Source organism: Cotesia glomerata, unplaced genomic scaffold (genome assembly GCF_020080835.1).
Source record: "Cotesia glomerata isolate CgM1 unplaced genomic scaffold, MPM_Cglom_v2.3 scaffold_18, whole genome shotgun sequence".
Lineage (NCBI taxonomy): Eukaryota > Metazoa > Arthropoda > Insecta > Hymenoptera > Braconidae > Cotesia > Cotesia glomerata.
Genome location: NW_025402219.1, coordinates 260,327 through 283,143, shown reverse-complemented (window position 1 = coordinate 283,143; position 22,817 = coordinate 260,327). Strand labels below are relative to the sequence as shown.

At 30.7% G+C, this 22,817-nt stretch overlaps 4 protein-coding genes across 6 annotated transcripts in view; 2 read left to right on the top strand and 2 right to left on the bottom strand.

Moving 5' to 3' along the window:
• The window catches only part of LOC123273992, a 7,032-nt gene extending 2,997 nt beyond the window's left edge, over nucleotides 1–4,035 (top strand). The window contains exons 2-4 of the mRNA XM_044741493.1: nucleotides 3,386–3,485; nucleotides 3,570–3,681; nucleotides 3,788–4,035. Of these exons, the coding sequence (XP_044597428.1) occupies nucleotides 3,389–3,485; nucleotides 3,570–3,681; nucleotides 3,788–3,980 (402 nt within the window). The 5' untranslated portion in view covers nucleotides 3,386–3,388 and the 3' untranslated portion in view covers nucleotides 3,981–4,035. The remainder of the gene's footprint in view (nucleotides 1–3,385; nucleotides 3,486–3,569; nucleotides 3,682–3,787) is intronic.
• On the top strand, nucleotides 891–22,817 carry LOC123273989 (TBC1 domain family member whacked-like). 3 transcript variants are annotated; one of them, XM_044741490.1, is made up of 7 exons: nucleotides 891–968; nucleotides 16,589–17,321; nucleotides 17,393–17,650; nucleotides 17,729–18,296; nucleotides 18,371–18,640; nucleotides 19,541–19,586; nucleotides 19,968–20,303. In XM_044741490.1, exons 3-6 carry the CDS (start codon nucleotides 17,505–17,507, stop codon nucleotides 19,568–19,570), a joined length of 1,014 nt encoding a protein of 337 aa, XP_044597425.1. In that variant the 5' UTR covers nucleotides 891–968; nucleotides 16,589–17,321; nucleotides 17,393–17,504; the 3' UTR covers nucleotides 19,571–19,586; nucleotides 19,968–20,303. The 3 variants fall into 3 exon arrangements, with proteins under 3 accessions (XP_044597425.1, XP_044597423.1, XP_044597424.1); XM_044741488.1 differs by lacking the exons at nucleotides 19,541–19,586; nucleotides 19,968–20,303 and adding an exon at nucleotides 21,833–22,817 and having other exon boundaries at nucleotides 902–968; nucleotides 16,589–16,719; nucleotides 17,161–17,321; XM_044741489.1 differs by lacking the exons at nucleotides 19,541–19,586; nucleotides 19,968–20,303 and adding an exon at nucleotides 21,833–22,817 and having other exon boundaries at nucleotides 903–968; nucleotides 16,589–16,662; nucleotides 17,161–17,321.
• LOC123273991 lies at nucleotides 1,852–5,372 on the bottom strand. Its single transcript, XM_044741492.1, has 8 exons — nucleotides 4,855–5,372; nucleotides 4,652–4,780; nucleotides 4,337–4,498; nucleotides 4,113–4,272; nucleotides 2,986–3,186; nucleotides 2,738–2,910; nucleotides 2,449–2,545; nucleotides 1,852–2,228 (listed from the first exon to the last, which is right to left on the bottom strand). Exons 5-8 carry the CDS (start codon nucleotides 2,993–2,995, stop codon nucleotides 2,020–2,022), a joined length of 489 nt encoding a protein of 162 aa, XP_044597427.1. The 5' UTR covers nucleotides 2,996–3,186; nucleotides 4,113–4,272; nucleotides 4,337–4,498; nucleotides 4,652–4,780; nucleotides 4,855–5,372; the 3' UTR covers nucleotides 1,852–2,019.
• LOC123274003 (putative nuclease HARBI1) lies at nucleotides 4,751–6,174 on the bottom strand. Its single transcript, XM_044741505.1, has 3 exons — nucleotides 5,520–6,174; nucleotides 4,864–4,925; nucleotides 4,751–4,780 (listed from the first exon to the last, which is right to left on the bottom strand). Exons 1-3 carry the CDS (start codon nucleotides 6,172–6,174, stop codon nucleotides 4,751–4,753), a joined length of 747 nt encoding a protein of 248 aa, XP_044597440.1.

The following is a 22,817-nucleotide window of genomic DNA, read 5'->3' as shown; positions in this document are numbered from 1 at the left end:
AAATATTTTTGTTAAATAAAATAAAAAAATCTTCAAGTGACAGCTAACTTTAATATCATATAAAAAACTAATAATTATAAAAACAATATTGAAAAAAAGCAATTTTCATGTTATTGAAATTGAGAGACATCTGATAATTTATATAACTTATTTATTAAATACATTGCAACAAGAAAAATTTATTTTAAAAATTCCATCTTTATAAAATCTAGAAAATTATAAATACAATTTTTTAACAATAATCTTCTAAACCTAGTTTATTTTTCAAGAAAAATAAAAAAAATTGTCAAGTGTCTGCAAATTTCTGGTCATCAATTTTTTTTTGGAAAATTTGTAACTTTTTTTGGTGGGGTAAAATAGTTTTAAAATTTTTTGATGGGGTAGGAAATGAAAAATAATTTTCAGCCCATATGGTGTGATATGTCCCATATATTTTTAATTTAAACAATAATACAGTTGTACAAGATCACGTGATTTATAGCCAATGGGAATACGGAAACTAAGGCCATACTGGTGATCATCGCTTTACGTCTCAAATAAATTTGGAAATTAAATAAAATAATACATACAACTTTTGCGGCAACTTCATAACACTTGATTCTTAAATTTATCTGAAAAGTAATTAAAAAAATAAAATTTCTAAAAATATATTTAAGCATTCTCTATCCTTGAAAAACATCATACAACTCTTTTCTAGTTTTGAAAATGTTTATGCACATGTAATATAGTATAGTAAAATTAAATTCCTAACAAAGCCAGAGTTTAATATCTTTTACTGGATAATTATGTACGAGAATAATTTTTTTGTAAATCGTAATTCACAACAAAGTAATTTAAATTCTAGCAATAATGGTTACTAAAATATTTTTTTAACAACTTATAAATAAAATTAAATGACTGGTCTGTACCCATTTAGTCGAAAAGAATATCAAGAATTTTCAAACTCAATTCCATCCATCAAAACAATAGTAAGTGTGTTTAAATTTTAATTGCTAATTTAGGGCCAGTTTTTCAATCAATGATTTCGCTAAAACAGTGATTTCAAAATTGCCAACTTAAGAAAATAAATCACTAATACTCTGAACTCGTATATTAAAATTATAAGAGTGTATATTCAAGTAGGTATGTTTACGAAAATAACATCAAAATAAGAAAAGGTTAAGAAACTTAAAAATTAATAAATAATTATTGAAAATTTTCTTTTTACACAAAATTGAGACACGAAAATATGGCGGTGTAAATTGCATTATTCCGTAAAGGATAAACTTGGTTTCCCAACAAATATATTATTTAATTGAAACAACTCAGCCTCTGCACAATGCAAAATGTAAAATGCTGTCACAAGATACATGTCTGGACACCACAGAACTTTTCCCCTTGAACCCACCCATAGGCACTGGCATAGTACAAAGGATTTGCTGCACTTTTACACCTTGCTCAGGTTGATTTCAATTGAAATGGAATTTTTTGTATGAATATTTTTAGTAGTCTTGTTATAATCATATATTTCTCTTAAGGATAGGAACCTAAAGGTAGCCCTGTTTAAATAAAATGATTTAGAACAAAGAAAAAGGATTTAAAATGATTAATAAATCAAATACTTTTTAATCCTTTTTCTTTGTTCTAAATCATTTTCTTTAATCAGGGAGTAGGAATTATATATGTCCCTTAAGGATAAGAGCCTTCATCTAGGAAGAGCAAGAGAAGCAGAATAGTTTGGTAGACTCGAGGCAGAAATCGTGGACTTGACGAGAGAACGAATTGACTACCATAACTACTTCTGCAAGCCCTACACAAACAAACCAGTACTTAAGAAGATAGGCCCAAAATTAAAAGCACGAGAAAAAATTCTACAGTTTAACAATAAATATTAGTTATTATTGCAGTATATTGTTATATCCAGTCATTCATTACTGTACAGTGCTTTAATACATTATTTGATGATTTATTATTTACTTTAAATAAGTTTTTATTTTTAAAAAATACCAAGTTATTGTGCAAATAAAACAAACATTAAAATTATTCGCTGTTAGAATCAGCAGGGAAATATTCTCCTTCCTGGATTTTCTCAAATAATAAATGTTCTCTTTGAATTTTAATTTTAAGTAATTCCATCTCATATTGATGTTTTTCAATAGCTTGCTCTTTTAATATAGCTGCAAGCTCATCTTTTGGAGACATATGTTTTTCTTGAAGGACGTTATCATACGGTTTGGCTGAAGTACTTTTTTTGCCCTCCGGGCGGAAAGTGGCAACTTTCGTCCCGCTGCGCTAAACTAAGTTGCCGCTTTCCGCCTTCGTCGGACAAAAAAATAGTATACACTCCTCGGGAAGTAAATAAGAAAGCCTCAGATCACATGTTTGTTGACCTCGGCTTCGCCTCGGCCAACAATTACATGTGATCTGAGACATTTCTTACTTTACTTCCCTAGGTGTGTAATATACTATTATGTTTGTTGGCTTTTAATGGAGCACTTATTTTAGATTTTAAATTAGATGGATCGATTTTCGCCCAATCCCGAACTTGTTGGTTGCTCAGCAAATACTAATTAAGAAAAAAAAATGTTTAAAGCTTATATTTTTACTCATATCCTAACAGATAAACTAATTTAATTCAAGTTTGATCAGGTTAAAGGTATAAAGGTTATAAACTTTTACAAAAAAAGTATGTGTTAAGTAATTCGTAATTTAAAATATTTAGAAATTTCTTTAAGGTCAATATGAAAGATATTATTACCTCAAAAACATCGTTTTCGGATCCCTCATCCTCCACATTAATGATATCCGCCACCGTGGATGAATCACCATCATTATCATACTTATTAATAAATCCTCGAACAGTTGCTTGATGTATGACACCCAAAACCGCATCCATCACCGGATCATTGTCAACACTTGTTTTCCCTCCTCCTGAAAAAATTGGGATAATTTAAATACAAATTTTATTATTATATCAAGAAAATTAAAAGAAAAAGTATAATTTACCTGTTTTCATAGCTTCTGCTTTCAGAGCACTTGAATATTTCCTGGCTTTGGTTTTGATATTCCTCCAAAACACTATGATACTGTCAGAAGGTTTTGGTTCATAACTTTCTGCATATTTTTCGGCAATAATTTTCCAAGTTGAATTTTTTTTTTTCGCGGAAACTTTGTCTGTAGCTTTATTCTCTAAAATTTCCTTGTATTCTGCAATTAATTTAATTAATAATAATTTTTGATCGTTGGACAAAATAGGTTGCCTAACAGTTTCTGAAGCATTGTTTTTATTAATTTTATTCATTTTAAGATAACAATTATAAATATTAAAAGTATAATTTGTTATTAATTATTTATCTCAATCAATTTTTTTGTATTTTATTTCTTTTATCTTTATTTGGGTTGCTAGGCAATGGATCGTTGCTTGTTATTGTTTAAAACAAAAAAGAGGATATTCAACAGAATACTGTATTCTGCACAATCAAGTAATCGAACAAAAATGGATAAGTGTAATTTTCTATTTTTTTTTTTTTAATTTAAAATATATTATTACTTTAAACTTAATTATAAACAATTATATTGTTTTTTAATAGTTACTCGTGAAATTGATTTTAAAATCCTCAACGAAAGATTCATTGCAAGCGAACATTTATTTGTCACCGATGATTGGGAAGATTTAAGTTATACCAGTCATTACGGATTATTGTGAGTTAATTTATAAATGAATTACTAAAATTATTAATTTTACCGGTTAATATTACGTAAAATCACTCTAACTGCTGAAATTTTTTGTTTTTCAAATTTTTATTAGAAAAATTTCAAGTCAACTTGTTTTTTTGCGGCCTCCTATACCTCTAGAAGTAGTCGCTTTGAGAATTTGCACCTTATGCGAAGAATTTAACAGCTTAAAAGCTACATTTGATTTAAATGGAAATATACCGAATTGGCCCTATTGGGAAATGTTTTTTAATTATTGGACCGTAGTTCAAAATCGCGCCCAATGAAATAATAAAAAATGCATTAATTTATTAAATTAATTACTTACTTAAAAATGTTTGTTTAATGTTCTAATTTTGTTAAATTCTGATACTAAAAAATAAAAACAATTTTAAATACTGTTATTAATAAAAACTTACTAGTGAATTTAATATTTTCATTTAATCTTCATCGTAAATATTTGCAGAAATATGTAATTGATCTTGCTGAGCTAACGTAGCACACTAATGGGTAAGTGAGTACTCGCCAAAATGAATTCTTGCTTCCAAATTACCTTCTTCAAATCTATCGATACAGACTCTGAAAAACAAATTATTTTGTTACTGTTGCAAATTAATTGTTCATTAGAAATAAATATTTTTACCTCTAGATTTTTTTCAATTATGATAGACAATGCAGTCATACGCTGTGCCCACGTCATGATATTTTTTTCTTCATTTTACAAAGCTTCGACTCACATTTGCAAGTCTTCTTTGACCAACTTATCTTCGACAGTGGTTGGATTAGAATAACTCGTCTCAAATTTCTACAGTAGTATATAATAATTGATGTTATGAAATTTATTGGATTGAGTGTTAAACTTTAATTAAGTTTTATGCATATAAGCAAACTAAATGTTAGCATTTATAGCAAATCAGCTATAGTTAACACAGTTAAAATACAAAAAAATAATAATTACCATTAACTTATGACCAGTAATAATAGTTATAAGTCCTTCCTCTAATTGTTCTACAGTACTTGCATCAATATTTTCATCACCACTGCAGTCAAGGCATGCTTAAATGTTCGGTTTGCCATCACTTATCACCTACAAACCATAAACAATTATACTCCACAATTAATATAATTTTAATAATTAAATAAATAAATATAATTGTTTACCTACAATACCACAGCACCAGGATCTATTCTATAATCAAAAATAGCAATAACGATGCCACGACCATCGTACTCTGGATATTTAATAAGAAATTAATTAATTCCAATTTCTTTTTCGGCACAAGGCCACACACAAGAAAATAACGCATAAAATTATACGGAGAAAAAGTAAAAAAATGAAAAATGGGATTGAAGGAGGACTCTTTTTAAATAATAATGATATTGATGATGTTGATGATCGGCCCCACAATCATAATAATGCTGCGCTCTATTTACTCTCACTCTTATAACTGTTTTATTACGTTAAATACTCTTTATATTTTACATTAAATATTATAATTTAAAGATAATCGTAATAGTCAAGTCAAGAGTTTTATTTGAAAACTTTATAGGCAATTTTATTCTTCGTGAGCAACAATCATCTATACATGATCGCGCTGATCTGTCAAATTTTTTCTCTCGTGTTTTTCTCTCGTATCTGTTTACACGTATACGTGTCTCTTTTGTTCCTTGTCTTAGCATTCAATTTTGTGCAATTAAACTGAAAAAAAAAAAAATTATTAATTTAATTTTGAAGATACGATGTAATAAATTACGTAATTTATTAAAAAGTACTACTTACTTTTGAAAGTATCCATTCACTAATACATTTCTAATATTAGCATTACCAATTACAGGGTTTGCTACCTCAGGAATTTGGAGATATTCCTGAACAGAGACATTTCTAATTGGTAGTGGTTTTCCTTGTTGCGAAATATTATATAAAACTGCAGCAGCAATAATACAAGTTAATGTTTTTTCAATTTTTCTAAATCTTGTGCCTTGAATTATAGCAAATTTTCTCGACCAAACACCAAAGGTGCGTTCAATCGTGTTTCGGGTTCGGATTTGTGATTCGTTGTAAAGTTGCTCTGCCGGTCTTTGTGGATCTTGTAGTGGTGTCAATAAATAAGACAGATTTGGGTAGCCTGAGTCACCAAGTAGTAATGCATTTCCAAACTGATTATTCTCAAAACGATTATGAATTCTTGAATTGTTAAATATAGTTGAATCGTGAGCTGAACCTGGCCATCTTGCAACAATATCAATTATTTCTAGGCGTGCATTACATATTACTTGAACATTAATAGAAAAGTGTCCTTTTCGATTTCGAAAAATTTCAGCATCATCACCACCGAATGATTCAACTTTTACATGCTTGCAATCAATACAGCCTACGACCCTGATGAATCCGGCTGTTTGATAAAACTCAACTTGGTTTTGCAGAATTTCAACTGGAGTTGAAGGGAAATGTATAAATTCATCACTTAGACTTGCAATCATTTCAAAGAAGACTATCTATTATTTTGTGTGCACAACTTTTAGTTATTCCAAAAAAATCACCCACAGTAATTATAAAACTTCCAGTAGCACAAAATCGTAACAACAATAGTAATTGTGTCATTGGAGGAACTGCATCATTTCTTCATTAAAAACAGCACTTTAAATTCATTTCTAAAAATGAAAAATAATACATCATAATAGCTATACCTTTCTGTAAATAATTCAAAATGATGATTGAGACGATTGAACAACTGGAGTGTTGTATTTTTGTCGAAACGAAAACGATCTATAAACTGTTTATCGGTTAAAATGTTAAAATAATTTTGACCACCATGGTCTAAAACCTGTATTGGTAATTGTTCCTCGATTGGATTGTTATTTTCATCCGGCTCAGAGTCATCATCAGATGAAAATATAAAGTTCAATGCAGCGTCCATTATTTTTATTTATCCTTACTTTTTATTAATAAAATACTGATGACAGTTATTTATCAAAACAAATCTGAAGTTGTACACATTAAAATTAAATACGCACTTCAGAGTCTTTACTTGTGAACAATTTCATACCACTAGTAACTTTGATTTTTTTTGTTGGTAACTTTGAAATCACTGTTTTAGCGCAATCATCGATTGAAAAACTGGCCCTTAATCATCGTTTGTTATGTCCAGCGAGGTCACTAGATTGCTCGTAACGCCTCTTCTGGACTGAAGTGTGAGTTGTAGTCACGCGGGATCAATTTAAATTTGTTGTTGTTTATTAATTCAGTTTTTGATAATGGGATTTGTTAGATTAAATTAAGAAAAGGGGGAAACTTTAGTTAGGGGGACTGTTTTAAATGATAAATAAATAATTATCAGAGAGCTTGATTTTATTCAGTGGTTTCATCTACAGCAAGTGCTCGGTTACGGCTCTCAGGGAGAAGTGTTATTACAAGGAGTCTCGGTTTTAGGTCCGAGTTTTCCAGTTTCACTTCCTCCCTCTCTGGTTCACACCAATACACTTAACATATACATGTCTTCATCTAACGTTTACAGAACGCATACAATAACATATATTCGAATACACACTAATACTTATAACTTTTATATGTAGGTTTACTGTATACTAACTAGGTACCCACACACAGACATATGTGAGGGCTGTCATGCTATCCTATATTATTCTTATACTTTAGATTCTTATATTTGTTAGTTACAATAGTTATTACTTTTGGTGTTTAACTAATTATTTCTACCCTTATTATTTATTATAATATTATTCTTAGTCAGTATTTTACTATTATTATTATAGTATTATAATTGCATGTATTATTGCTTATTAAATATTAACAAAGTTAGATTATAATATTTCTTTATATATTTTTAGTGTTGCGGCTGTGGTCCGACTTGTGCCTTTTGTATCGCATTTGCCCTGTTCCTCACCTTTCTTTAGGCTCTAAAGACAGTGACATGGGGAAACCACAGGAACAACCCATGTCGATACAAATATATACATCATATTAATATTAATATGAATCTATCATTATTTGGTTATTAATCCATATAAAAACTATCCTTTAGTTAAACTAAAACATTAATATTATTTAATAATTATAAGATATTCTAAAAGTATTTGTTTATTTATCTAACAAATGGTCCTAGTGTTGGTTGTTTTAAGGCTTTATGCTTTCTATTTCGTATTTATTATATCTCATAATTTGTGACCTCTTGAGAATATTTAGCTAAAATGATTTTAGTTAGAAAAACCCTTAATAAAATGTTTAACACGTGTTTTCCTTTTTATGAGTTTTCACAAAGGTCTAGTTGTTAAGTAACACGTGTGCATTTTATTCAAGTACTTTTATAGTTCTGAGAAATGTTGACAAAGTTAGTTGGTTGATTGTTTATTTAAGGAGATTACTATACTTTAACTTATGTGCTACAACAATTTTGTATATAAACAAAATGCATTATTTGTAATATATAATTTATTATAAATTAAGTTAAATAATTCAAATTATAGTGAATTTGCCGCGTAATGCATCAATTCGACATCTACTATATCATCGGATATAACACCTTCCCCGTAAATTAAAATTCGACATACATGTTATGTCGAATTTTCTTCAACTATAACTGTAATTGAAAGCCAAATGAAACTGCTGGGTAATGAATTAGTAATTTAGTATGAAAAGAATAACGAGAGTTTCTCCAAAATTGTTTTCACACATTTAAATTGCTTATACGTTACATCCACTCGGTGCTTCGATTTTAATGTTAAATTTTTATTTGAATATTTTTTTTTTTTTTTTTTTATTATTATTATTATTATTATTATTATTATTATTTTTTTTTTTTTTTATTATTAGTCAATAGGTATTGTTACAGACAGGACAGAGTGTTTACTTATTTCTAGGTACATGATTGTATATAGACATACACATACAACAATTTTACACATACATCCATGTAAACATATAACTTAAAGATATAATATATTTTAATACATGAAACATTGTACTATTTTATATTTACTAATCATAGATATGCCAGCTTTAATTTGTTAGTGTGAACTACTTTGGTTCGGGAAGGAGTTAATTGGATTGTTACGTTCCCATTGTTGAAAACCTCTGTAATTTTATACGGGCCGGTATAATTGGGGTCTAGTTTATTTGTCTTCGAATCGTTTACTAAAAATGCCCAGTCTCCTTCGGTAAATTCTTTAGGGTTGACTCTACGATCATAATACTCTTTGGATTTTAATTTTGCTCTTTCTAAATTTGCAGCAGCTTTTGATTGTGTTTCTCTTAATTTTATTACTAGATCTCCTAAATAATCGATGTAAGTTTTATCGTTACTCTCGCGAATAAAGCTTGATGGAAATTTGGCAATCCTCCCAAATATTAATTTATGTGGGGTCAATCCTGTACCTTAATGGATGGTTGTATTATAAGAAAACATTGCTTACTTTATCCAGGTATTCCAATCCCGATTTTGGTCAATAAATGTCGAAGATATTCAACCAATACTAAATGACTTCGTTCTAAAGAACCATTTGTTTGTGGATGAAAAGCAGTGGTCTGAATTTCCTGATTTTAAATAATTTTGCTAAATGTTTCATAACTAGTCCTGTAAAGTTTTTACCTTGATCCGTGAGAATAGATTCAGGGCAACCGAATATGCAAATGAAGTTTTTCAGCAAAGACTTTAGCAATATTTTCAGCGGTAGCTTCTGCTAAAGGAATGGCTAATGAATATTTAGTTAAATTATCTTGAATGGTTAGTACATATTTATTACCAGAGTTGGTTATCGGTAGTGGCCCCACGATATCGAGAGCAATCTTTTCAAATGCAACTTGTGGTGTGTCAGTTATTATCATGGGTTGCCTTGTCTTTAACACGTACTAATTTATTTCTTTGACACAAAATACATTGTCTAATAAAATTTTGAACCTCAGTCTTCATGTTTTCCCAATAATATTGTTGCCTTTATACGACCGTAGGTTTTTATGACACCCTTATGACCCCCTACTGCTGATTCATGTGTTTCTCGTATAATTTCTGGTCTGCGCTCGACCGGAGGAACTTCGATTTGGTTTAAACAAAGTGTTATGTAGTACCCTTCTGGAAATGTTTTAGTTAAATGTGATTTTATGTTACCCCATGGTAATTTATCTAATCCATCCCCCGTTCTTGCTATTCTAACTGTTTTTACATCAAAATAGTCCATTGCTTCTTTTAATTTAGTTATACCCGTAAGAACGTCATTTAACTGGGTCCTATCTTCTATTTTTAATTTAACTATTACCGTAAAAATGTGAAGGTTTCTCTTTTAGAAATTATTACTTGACCTATTTCTACCTGGTCAGGAAATTCCGCTACGTTAATAAAATTTTTATTTATAAGTTCTTGAGTTATTTGGGTTTTGATTTAAAATCGGCTGACCAAAATGAGCAATATTATCTTTTTTCATAAATATACCATCTCTAGTTTCGAGAACACGTCGGGTAATGTTACCCTTTTAAACGCTTTGGAGGTTGGGTGGCGTTTTCGGGGATTTTATCAATTTCTTCGTCAGAGGAGTAAAGATCATCATCAGAAACGGGTTCGGGAAAAGAATCGTCACTGTCGGAATCATCTGTCTCACTAGCTGCAGCAGGATACAAAGAAACCTGACGCTCACAACTATCTACACTTGTTGTTTCTTTAACTTCAACTCCATTTGACTCTATCTCACTTCTTTTAGATGACTCAAATGTTAGTACTTCAGCATGCACATTCAATATTTCTCTTACATCAGACATATCGAGGGGGGAGGACGTCCTCACTGGCATCTCTTGCATGGGGAGCTCACAACCCCATGCTAACTTTGAGCTTGGTATAACTATTGCGGGTGCGTTATGCATCCATGCCAGGGCTCTTTGCGACCTTTCTGAAGGGTATGCTCGTTTTGGATCCAACAACCGGTCTCCCTGAGCCCAGAGTACTGGCTCCGTTCGGGGCACAACTTCGTCTTTGACGTCAGGTCGACAGGTCGTCGGGAAAGCATCACTCTCCTTCTGAATTTTTTCTGGCTTTAACTTTAACTTTGATGCCTTAAACAATCTTTTGGGTAAATCATTCTTCTCAACAGTCTTTAAATCATTTGACTGCTTAAACTTGCTGAGCTCATCTTCAAGAAGTGGTTCATTAAATTTTGTACTTTTAGTCAATAAAATATTAACTAAATTTATATTAGCAGGATTTCTAGAGAGAGCATCAGCATTCGCATTTAATCGGCCTGGCTTATAAATGATATCGTACTGATACTCTCGTAATTTCAATAGCCAGTGTAGAAGTCGTGAGGTAGGGTCCTTAATTCTATGAGCCCAAACTAAAGGTCTATGATCAGTGACTAAATAGAACTTTTACCATACAAGTAAGGTCGATAGTGTTTTACCGCAAAACAATTGAAACTAACTCTTTTTCGATAACGGAATAGTTTAACTCTGCTCCTTTTAGGAGTTTTGAGGCATAGGCAACGTGAAGATCTTTTCCGATCTCACCTTGACTTAGAACAGCACCGAGAGCATAGAAAGATGCGTCGGTAGTTACAATAAAAGGTTTTGTGAAATCGGGAAACTTTAGAATGGGTTCTTGACATAACAAATCTCGGAGATTTTCAAAGGCCTTTTGTCTTTCGTCAGACCAACGAAAAGGTTGCCCTTTCTTCAATAGTTGAGTAAAGGGGCGAGATATTGATGCAAAATTAGGTATGAACCGGCGATAATAGCCTGTTAAGCCCAAAAACTCTCTTATTTTCTTTGCATTAGTAGGGACAGGGAAGTTTTTGACTGAACTTATTTTGCCAGGATCGGGACTCAACCCATCCTGACTAATTATGTGACCTAGGTAAGTGACGCTTGTTTGAAGAAACCGACATTTATCCGTTTGTAACAATAGCCTAGCCGTCTGTAGCCTTCCCAACAACTTAATTACTTTTCTTTCATGCTCTTCTAATGAACTAGCGTAAACAACGATATCATCAAGGTAAACAAATAGTTCAATACCTTGTAACCCTGACAATATATTGTCCATTAATCGTTGGAATGTACTAGGGGAGTTCTTCAGCCCAAAAGGCATTCTTTTGAAATGATAATGACCGTTGGGGGTAGAGAAAGCAGTTTTAATTTTGTCTGCTTCATCCATGAGGATCTGATGAAATCCGAGGCTAAGTCAAATACTGAGAAATATTTAGCACCACCAAGTTGATCTAAAATCTCTACAATATTTGGCAGGGGATACGCATCTCCGTCGTTTTTTTCATTAAGGTGACGAAAATCAATGACAACTCGCCATCTTTTTTCGCCAGATGAACTTGGTTTTTTGCTGACTATCCATACTGGTGAATTATACGGAGAGTTACTTGTTTCTATTATCCCTCCTTCTAACATTTCTTTTACCTGCCTTTGAATTTCCTCTTTATGCACTTGTGGGATACCTGTACTGTCTTGTATTAATTGGTATATCGTCAGTTGTTATAATTTTATGTTTCACGTCATTAGTTCCTATTAATTTATCCCCAGGCAAATAAAATTGATATGGAAATTTGACAACTATTCTTACTATGCTGTTTCTTTCTTCTGTATTTAGTTCGTCAAGATGTAGTGTTTGTATTAGTTTTTGGACTCTTTCCCGTGTCAAGTCATCTCGAGTTTTATCACTTATATTTTCTTCCCCTTTTTCTATTCTTGTTTAGACCTTCAGTTTCACTTCCTCCAGCGTCACAGATGGTAGTTCTATCTTCCTTTTCCTCTTCATTACAATTTACTACAAAAATCCAGGCGATCCTGTTTCTATTTCTAACTAAGGCACTTCCAGCATATATATTTTGCTCCAAATTAAGTTTTTGTATTACTCCTTCTTGTACCTCTCGGTTTGTTATTCTAACTGCAACCTGCATCCTACATCTTGCTGGGATTTTGACATAATGTTTTTCCAACGGTATACTGATATGTTTACGATTTATTTTCAAAGCATTGTCCTCGAAACAGATGGTGGCCTTGAAAGTTTGAAGAAAATCTAAGCCCAAAATTCCGTCTTGTTTTAGGGGTATATCCGGTCCAATAACTTGAAATTTACAACAAATAGAATTAAAATTAATAGAAACTTGCCCGAGGGTGATGGCTGATCCAGACGTTATTCCTGAAAGTTTATATTTAACACTTTTGTCGATTTTTAAGCTCGGTGATAAACAAGATATTTTTATCAAATTAACGTCTGCGCCTGAGTCTATTAGTAGTCAGTACTTTTGCATTTTTAATAGTTCATCACTGGTAATAGTGATGCAGGGTGGCGTAACATGGTTTGATTCGGCAAGTTGTATAGACGCTTCAATTTGGGATGTTGACCGTTCCGTTTCGACTTTATTACTTTGATTTGTACCGTTATTTTGATCGCTGCCATCAGTAATAGCGGCTTGGTTTGGGTTAGAATTATTTGTTACACCCATAGTATGTTTTCGTCTACAAACAGAAGCTACGTGATTCCTTCTACCGCAAGCTGTACAAAACAAATTTGAAGCTCTACATTCCGACTTAATGTGTCCTTGACCTCCACATCGGTAGCAAATCTTAGATTTCCGGTTAAATTTATGAAAATTTTCGTCATTGTATGTCTGAGCCACGTGTACGGCAGCAACTGCAGGATGATTCTTAAAACTTGAGCCTTGACCTGGCTTGTGATGATTATTATTTCTCTTTCCTCCTTGGTAACCGCCCGTGAAATTAATGTAACCTGATGTATCATTAGTTCCCATATTATGAGCCCGAGTATTGAAAAGTGAATCCCTCTGTTCCAGTTCCTTTTCTAATTCTAAAGCTAAATCGATCGCTTGTAATAAAGTTAAAGGTTTTTGACTCGCTACCCAAAGCCCTAACTGTCCTCTTAAACCGCGTACAAAACTGTCCCGCGCTCCTTCTCGTGTGCTCGCTAATAACCCGGTTCTTATTTCTCCCGAATGTTTGTCAATAATTACTTCAGAAGTACCTTGGACGATTTCTTTGATTCTAGTTGCAAAATCTACAATAGATTCGCCTTCATTTTGATGGATATTAGAAAGAAGTGATTGCCACTGAGACAATGTGCGCCTTGGCGCTAAAGCAATTTTGAGGTTGTTCAGAACTTCTTCAAAAGTTAATTCTGATTCACTCGAAACATATCTACTAGCTTTGCCTTGAATGCGGGACTTTATTAATTGAGTCAAATACAATTTACCAGATGGATGTATCAAATTTACCGTTTGTTTGCAAAGTTCAATGAAACTATTTACCGGCATATTTTCTCCATTGAAAATAGGAATTAAACTCACTGCATCTTTGATATTCATATAAGCGAGGGTGAAAAGATCGTTTGATCTTTGAAGATTATTTGTAGCATAACTGTGTTCATTATTTTTACTAGGTAAAACAGGTGTATTGAGCAGTGTAAGATTATTGAAAGTATTAGTAATTGGGATAGAATTATCAAAAGTTGCCGAGGAAAGGCCAGACGTACTTTCAGTATTATTGTTACTAATAGGAATACTTTCGACTACTTCTTCTGGTACTGTGAGAGGGGTTTCTTCTATAGCAATGATTTTTGTGGAAGGGGTTGAAGTTGACATTTTGGTGCCGTTCATTGAGATGTAAAACCTAAATATTTCTTACTAAATTATTTAAGTTAACTAGAAATTTTATAAATTGAAATAAAATATGGATCCAATTATCCTCGGATAAAATGATAATAATTCAAATTTGTCGTTAAATGATATTGAGATTGACAGGTGTTTTGACAGCTTTTAGTATAATTTATCTTTTATAAAATTTTAATAAAATTTAAGAGCAATTTTACTTATGCAGTAACAAAACTATGATCGCAAATTTTTAAAATAATTTTCAGTATCAACAGTTAGTCAATTTTATCAAATAGTCCCGAAATTTATCAAGCTTCTGTCGATCTCGATGTCATAATAATTGCTACTTTACCAAAATCTTTAACTGACGTTATATAAGATTATTATTTTAAAAATCAATAGATTTCATCGCTAGCATATCATATGACTTACAATTATAACTTACAGTTTGCAGATGTGATACAGGCAGAATACTTATAACTATTAAAATTCACTGTCACTCACAAATTGCCCTTTTTAAACACTAATTTTTGCACTACCGCTAAATTCACTACACAGATGGCTGTATCTCAGGTAGCAGTTCCTTAGTAGATGACCCTCGATGGTTGGATTGGCTCGTTCAATTTCCACTTGGTTTCCTGGATCGTTGACCTCGTAGATTATTTCAGTGGTCCTTGATTCTCGATTTCCTCGATGATTTCGATGACCCCTGATTTTTGGTTTCGTAGATGTGTCCAATGGAAATCGAATTTGTCACCGAAATTTTGCGTTTTTAAATTTGAATGGGGTGAATTAATTAATTCACCTGAATCCCGACTACTGTGACTATCCCACCGCTGTCACCAGTTGTTATGTCCAGCGAGGTCACTAGATTGCTCGTAACGCCTCTTCTGGACTGAAGTGTGAGTTGTAGTCACGCGGGATCAATTTAAATTTGTTGTTGTTTATTAATTCAGTTTTTGATAATGGGATTTGTTAGATTAAATTAAGAAAAGGGGGAAACTTTAGTTAGGGGGACTGTTTTAAATGATAAATAAATAATTATCAGAGAGCTTGATTTTATTCAGTGGTTTCATCTACAGCAAGTGCTCGGTTACGGCTCTCAGGGAGAAGTGTTATTACAAGGAGTCTCGGTTTTAGGTCCGAGTTTTCCAGTTTCACTTCCTCCCTCTCTGGTTCACACCAATACACTTAACATATACATGTCTTCATCTAACGTTTACAGAACGCATACAATAACATATATTCGAATACACACTAATACTTATAACTTTTATATGTAGGTTTACTGTATACTAACTAGGTACCCACACACAGACATATGTGAGGGCTGTCATGCTATCCTATATTATTCTTATACTTTAGATTCTTATATTTGTTAGTTACAATAGTTATTACTTTTGGTGTTTAACTAATTATTTCTACCCTTATTATTTATTATAATATTATTCTTAGTCAGTATTTTACTATTATTATTATAGTATTATAATTGCATGTATTATTGCTTATTAAATATTAACAAAGTTAGATTATAATATTTCTTTATATATTTTTAGTGTTGCGGCTGTGGTCCGACTTGTGCCTTTTGTATCGCATTTGCCCTGTTCCTCACCTTTCTTTAGGCTCTAAAGACAGTGACATGGGGAAACCACAGGAAAAACCCATGTCGATACAAATATATACATCATATTAATATTAATATGAATCTATCATTATTTGGTTATTAATCCATATAAAAACTATCCTTTAGTTAAACTAAAACATTAATATTATTTAATAATTATAAGATATTCTAAAAGTATTTGTTTATTTATCTAACAAATGGTCCTAGTGTTGGTTGTTTTAAGGCTTTATGCTTTCTATTTCGTATTTATTATATCTCATAATTTGTGACCTCTTGAGAATATTTAGCTAAAATGATTTTAGTTAGAAAAACCCTTAATAAAATGTTTAACACGTGTTTTCCTTTTTATGAGTTTTCACAAAGGTCTAGTTGTTAAGTAACACGTGTGCATTTTATTCAAGTACTTTTATAGTTCTGAGAAATGTTGACAAAGTTAGTTGGTTGATTGTTTATTTAAGGAGATTACTATACTTTAACTTATGTGCTACAACAATTTTGTATATAAACAAAATGCATTATTTGTAATATATAATTTATTATAAATTAAGTTAAATAATTCAAATTATAGTGAATTTGCCGCGTAATGCATCAATTCGACATCTACTATATCATCGGATATAACACGTTTATTATTTTTATTTAAATGTGTCAATTTTTCAGATGTTGGCAACATTGGCAGTCGATTAAAATGAAGTGTTCGTAAAAACTGGGTGTGAGTCTCAAAAAATAAATATGTAGGTATAAATTATCCCGTAAGACGGAATGAAAAATAACTATACGACATTTTCTGGGTAAAAAAGAGATGAACGATTTATTTTCATTTTTTCTTTTTGCATCTTTCATCAAGTGGTTGAGGGCGGGAGAGAATATGATGAAGAATAGATTACTTATCTATTCTTCATGGTGGGGATACGGTAGTTGTATATTCTAAATAAAAAAATATACAATAGTGGGCGACAATTTCTGTGGGTACTATACATATTAAAATAAATAACTAGTTACGCATAAAGTTTTTTTTTTTTTTTTTTATTGTTAAGTGTTCAATTGATTGAATAGACTGTTACTTTGAAGATTGACAGTACGTCTTAGTAAATACAAGTATTTCTCCATTCAATGACCTTAGTGGATTGTAAAATAAACAGAATGTTATTAAAATTACGATAAAAAATCTTTAGATGTGTATGTGGTCATTTGTGACTAATGTTAAGAAAAGTAAATTTTACTTTTCACAGATGTGACAAGTATTTTTTGATTGAACCAAAGAGTTTAATACCTTATATGGAAAAGAAAATTACGTCTAACATTCGATACTCAAGTACTATAAATAAATTTTGTTTTTCATCGAATCTTCCATTGTAAAAAGTATATTGGCTAATCGACAACACTGCATTGAGTAAGTAAAGTTGTGAAATTAATTATTTCTTTTGACTTTAATTTTAATTTGTAATTTTTCATTTTTTTCAGGCAGTATTTGAGTATTGAAGATTTTTTTGCTATAATAGCACTGCAATAAATAAATCATTACATTTGGAGGAGTAATTTATTTTATTACATAAAGTTAATAAAAAAAAATGATATGGCAGCTTTAAAGTTGGATAATAATGAGGAAGATAATTTAGAAACAGAATCAGAAGTCAGTAGTATTTATCAATATGGATCCGTTTTTTCAACGGTACCTGATAGACATGGATTTTTAGGAGGATCGCAGTACAGTCCTGAAAGGTAAAAACAAAACTAATAATCATTATTTTTTTGCAAATTTTTTAAATAGTATTACAATCTGTGTATAAAAATTTACAGGAAACCAGCAATACCGTCTGTGATAATTTTAAGAAGAGAAAAAAAATGGATTCATATGCTAAACAATTGGAATTCTTTTATGAAAAATAATTACCGTAAAGTTAGAGAAAGATGTAGGAAAGGTATACCACCATCTGTTCGACTCAGGGCTTGGTTAAATTTATGTGGTGGCCAGGCGTTGATGAATGACAATCCACGTTTGTATGAGGAATTGTTGAAACGAACTGGAGATCCCAAGTATCTTGAAGATATTAAAAAAGATCTTCATCGACAATTTCCGCAACATGAAATGTTTGTGGACAATGCACCTGGGCAACAGGAATTGTTTCAAGTTCTAAAAGCGTATTCTATTCTAAATAGCAAAGTGGGATATTGTCAAGCACAAGCACCGATTGCGGCATTTTTGCTGATGCATATGCCTGCAGTTCAAGCTTTTTGGTGTCTTGTTGCTGTATGTGATAAATATCTAGTTGGGTATTATAATCAAGGAATGGAAACACTGCAACGTGATGGCGATATTTTATTTGCTTTATTAAAACGAGTTTCTCCTGTTGCTTATAAACATTTAGTAAGTATTAAATAATTTTAATTACTTTAATATTATAACCTAATAAAATAATCTTAACTTTTTTTTTGTTTCAGAAAAAACAAAAAATGGAACCAATTTTATATATGACAGAATGGTTTTTGTGTGTATATACAAGAACTTTACCTTGGGAAAGTATTCTACGAATCTGGGATATGTTTTTGTGTGAAGGTGTTAAAGTTATTTTCAAAGTAGGATTAGTTTTATTAAAGGGATGCTTAGGACGTACATCTCTAACCAAGTGCTGTCCAACAATGTACGAAACTCTTCAAGTTTTAAGAAATCCTCCTCCAGAAATCATGGAAGAAGAAGTTTTAGTTTATCATGTAAGAATTATTGATTTATTTTTAATGATTACTATACTGAGAGAAAAAATTACTTTTGAGAAAAAGAGCATTCTTTTTCAAGAATTAAAATTTTTTGAAATTTTCAACATTATTCTTTTTCAGCTGAAGATATCACATTTTTCTTGTAGTCTTTTTTTTTTTTGTAAAGTAATTTTTTTTTCATACAGAAAAAAATTATTTGAAAAAAAGTCTAAAAGATATCTTATTCAAAACTTCAAGTTTTTAATGACAAGAAATTATTTTTATCTAATATATAAAATTCTCGTGTCACAGTTTTCGTTGCCATGCTCCTCCGAAACGGCTTGACCGATTTTGATGAAATTTTTTGTGCCTATCCGGTATCTATGAGAATCGGCTAACATCTATTTTTCATCCCCCTAAATGTTAGGGGTGGTCCACCCCTAAATTTTTTTTTTTATTTTTTAGACAAAATTTTTAATTTCTATTTTTTTATGATACAACATACAAAAATACATACAATCCTCAATTTTCACCCTTCTACGATCAACCCTTATTTTTTAATAGCCATTTTAGTAATTTAATCATTTTTCCTCTCCGGTCGAAAACTGATCAATCGTCATTTAATTAGTTATCCCCGCCAGATGTCTACAGGTGTCACTTCTGACCCAGTAAACAGCACGGAGTAGGGATGAGAACGAAGCCGGTCTCCTTTCTTTCTCACTCCCTACACAGTTGTCGGCCATCATTATTGTTTATGCATCAAGTGTAGTAGTAACGTTGACAATTATTATTTTGCTATCTCAGTGTAACTCTCATATTAACTTTTAATCATTTCTATTTTATCAATAATAATTAAATTATCAATTTTGAGTGTATTTTGCACGATTAGTTAATCAAGTGATTTTATAACCTCAAAAGTACTCAACACGTGACACGAGCTTCCAATAACAACGGATTTTGTGTTGTAAGTATACTTTTTTATTTATATCGAAAATGTTGTTGATCTTATAAAAATGTAATTTTAATTTAATTTTATTAAAAAATGTAATTGAACAATTAAGATTTTCATAGTTTCCAAAGAATCAATCATTATGAATCTTTATTTTGAAATGTCAATGGAAATATTGGTTGTATGAAAAAATTATAAGAGACAATGTTTTCATAAAATTTAATTTTTTACTTTTGTTTGAAAAATTTTTCCATAAAACTTATATTTTTGTTATAATTTCATAAATTAAAACTAATCATTTCAAAACTGCGGCAAAAATCCTGGCCCTAATTATACTTTCAACATTTTTCATCATTAAATAATTTCATTAATTCTATTTATGTATGTTTTGTACAGTGAGCAATGCCAAGAAAACGCAAAGGGGCTGATTTGGGCCGCAGTACAAGTAAAGCTCGAAACTTGCGAAATAGCAGATCCGAAAGAACAGAAGAACAAATCCAGCAACAAAATACTGATGCACGTGTCAGAATGGCGCAATTGCATCAAGAAGAGCCAGAAGATACACGAGCTGAACGCAATGAAGTCAGAAGATTAGAACAACGACAATCACGCCGTTTCACAGTCAATAGACGAAGAACAAATGACCAACAACGACAACAGGTACATCGAGCAAAAATTAATGAAAAACGTGATCGAAGCCAGGATTTTAAATGGCAAGTTCAGAGGTGAAAATATACTCATACCACGGATTCCTATTATACCTACAGATGTGCCAATTCAATTCAAACGTATTCAGTTTCCGATTAGATTGGCATTTGCAATGACTATCAACAAATCCCAAGGTCAAACGATGTCTGTTTGTGGATTAGATTTGAGAACACCATATTTTTCACACGGACAATTATATGTAGCATGCTCTCGAGTGGGTAAACCATCCAGTTTGTTTGTGTTAGCTAAAGATGGACTAACAAAAAATATTGTTCACGCTATAGCATTAAGAGATTGATATTGTTTAATAGTGTTACTGTCGTAATTGTTTAATTAATGATATATAATTTTAAGGAATAAATTATAATAACTTAAAAATAATGTTTGCCTTTTGTTATTTTTATATTCCCTCATCGTTCACAGCGCTCCATGCTTATTTCACGCATATACCACATTCTTACATACATACAATATACACATTCTAACATACATACATACTTACAATAAGTAAGCTATTTTTTGTCTACACTAGAAATTACTAGGAAATTATTTATATGGCAAAACAACGTTTGCCGGGTCAGCTAGTTTTAATATATATTTAAGGGGCACACCTAGTGTGACAGCCTAAAAAAAGACAATTTTTGGAAATTAAAAAAAAACTACTGTATCAATTGTTTTAAAATTTTAAGGGTATATTTATACATATTTTAAGAATACACAGTAAAATTTTTTAAGAAAAAAATTAAATATTTTTCGAGTTACAAGCGATCTCCGACGGCGCTAAAAAAAGGTCTTCCACTGCTGCAGTAATTCTGGCCTTCTCTGTAGATGAAACCAAAAAAAAAAAAATTCTTGTTGAACTAAAAGATATTGTCCGTACAATGACCTAGGGCCGAAAAAAATGTCAAAAATTGACAAAATAGCGGCGCTTTAAAAAAAAAAGTTGAATTTTACCCAAAATTTTGGTCGTTTTTGGCCTGCCAATATTCGATTTTTGATCAGATCAAAAAACTGGTAGGTCATTGTATGAAGAACTATATACAGTATATGCAGAAAAAAATATGATAGTGATCGGATCATTTGTCTTCGAGTAATCACTGCAGCAAATTCGGAAAATGTTGTTTCGAGAAAAACGCGTGTAAAGATTAAACGATCCTATTTTAACTGCCGAACGGCTACTCGAGAAATGGCTGTAACTCGAAAACTATTTGAGATATCGATTAAAAATGTTAGTATGTTATTTTTAAAAGTATAACCTATCGAAATATAAAACAAAAAAAAATCGATTTCTTAAAAATTTCACACTAGGTGTGCCCCTTAATTGATTTTATTAGTACGATAGATTAAAGATAGTACAAGAAAAATAATTTTTTGTCATCAAAAACTTGAAGTTTTGAATGAAATACTTTAACTGTCTTTTAAATTGTTTATTTCTGTATTTAAAAAAATAATTGACTATAAAAAAAAATAATACAAGAAAAATGTGGTTTTTTCAGCTAATGAAGAAATAAAAATTATTTTCTAATATAAGAATTTTTTTTTTTTTTTTTCAGATATTGAGACTGAATTTAAGTGAAGAAGACTTTGAGTACGAACACCAACGACAAAGTCTCAAAAGAAAAATGAAAGAACAAACAACTCATATTTCCAATGAAATTGACTGAAAAACGGGCATCTATTTAATTTTCGAACCGTAGCTCAAAATTTTTATGCTGACGTTAATCAACGGTTCATCCAGCTGTATTTTTAAAAATTCGTATTTTCTTTAATACTTATACAGAGAGCATTTTTTATTTACATTTAATGAAAAAAGACATAGTTTAATTGTATTCATAACTTACTAAATGTTATAATTGAAGAAATATTTATTGAGCGATTCAAAAGTAGCCAGAGTCGTCTTGAATTAGATAGTGGCTATTATTTGTATATTAGCGTAGTAAAAAGATAATATTTTTAGTTAGTTTGAAAAATTATAATTTATCATAAAGCTTTGAGAAAAATTTAATAATTTCTTCACAACTGAAGAAATTAAAAAATATAAATTTTATATTACTACAGTAAGTAAAAAAATACTAAAAAACTAACATTGTTTTTTGGAAAATAAAAAAAATGATTCACAGGTTTAAGCTGTATAAGTAGCACATACAGTTTTAAAGCTAATACTTTAATTTATTTTTTTTTTTTATTAACAGAAATATAATAAAAGCACTGGCTTTACATCTGACATCATATATGGACATTTTATTTATAAATAATATTAAAAATTTTTTAGAGTTTATTTAAACATGATATAAACATCTGTGATTTTCGAAGAAATTGCACAAATTAGTTAATTAAAATTTTTAAAATGTCCAAAAGTTTCATTCTAATAAATCCAAGATTTGATAATATTTTATAATTGGTAACAATTTAATATCAGTATCCAATATAAATGACGACAATTACATTCGTCATAGGTTCTAGCAATAATTTGATCAACATTATAAATGTGCCTTTTTTATACTATTCATAATCACAAATAAAATGTATTAACTAATA

What these genes read in the sequence shown, in the direction of transcription:
- LOC123273991 (XM_044741492.1), bottom strand. An exon ending in CCGAAAACGATGTTTTTGAG is followed by an intron (nt 2,546 to 2,737) that starts GTAATAATATCT and finishes TTTCTTAATTAG; the next exon opens with TATTTGCTGAGCAACCAACA. An exon ending in ATTAAAAGCCAACAAACATA is followed by an intron (nt 2,229 to 2,448) that starts ATAGTATATTAC and finishes CGGAGGGCAAAA; the next exon opens with AAAGTACTTCAGCCAAACCG.
- LOC123274003 (XM_044741505.1), bottom strand. Translation starts at nt 6,174, where the DNA reads ATGATTGCAAGTCTAAGTGATGAATTTATACATTTCCCTTCAACTCCA. An exon ending in GGTAGCAAACCCTGTAATTG is followed by an intron (nt 4,926 to 5,519) that starts GTAATGCTAATA and finishes TTAAATATCCAG; the next exon opens with AGTACGATGGTCGTGGCATC. An exon ending in GAATAGATCCTGGTGCTGTG is followed by an intron (nt 4,781 to 4,863) that starts GTATTGTAGGTA and finishes TATGGTTTGTAG; the next exon opens with GTGATAAGTGATGGCAAACC.
- LOC123273989 (XM_044741488.1), top strand. Translation starts at nt 17,505, where the DNA reads ATGGCAGCTTTAAAGTTGGATAATAATGAGGAAGATAATTTAGAAACA. An exon ending in TCGCAGTACAGTCCTGAAAG is followed by an intron (nt 17,651 to 17,728) that starts GTAAAAACAAAA and finishes AAAAATTTACAG; the next exon opens with GAAACCAGCAATACCGTCTG. An exon ending in AAGAAGTTTTAGTTTATCAT is followed by an intron (nt 18,641 to 21,832) that starts GTAAGAATTATT and finishes TTTTTTTTTCAG; the next exon opens with ATATTGAGACTGAATTTAAG.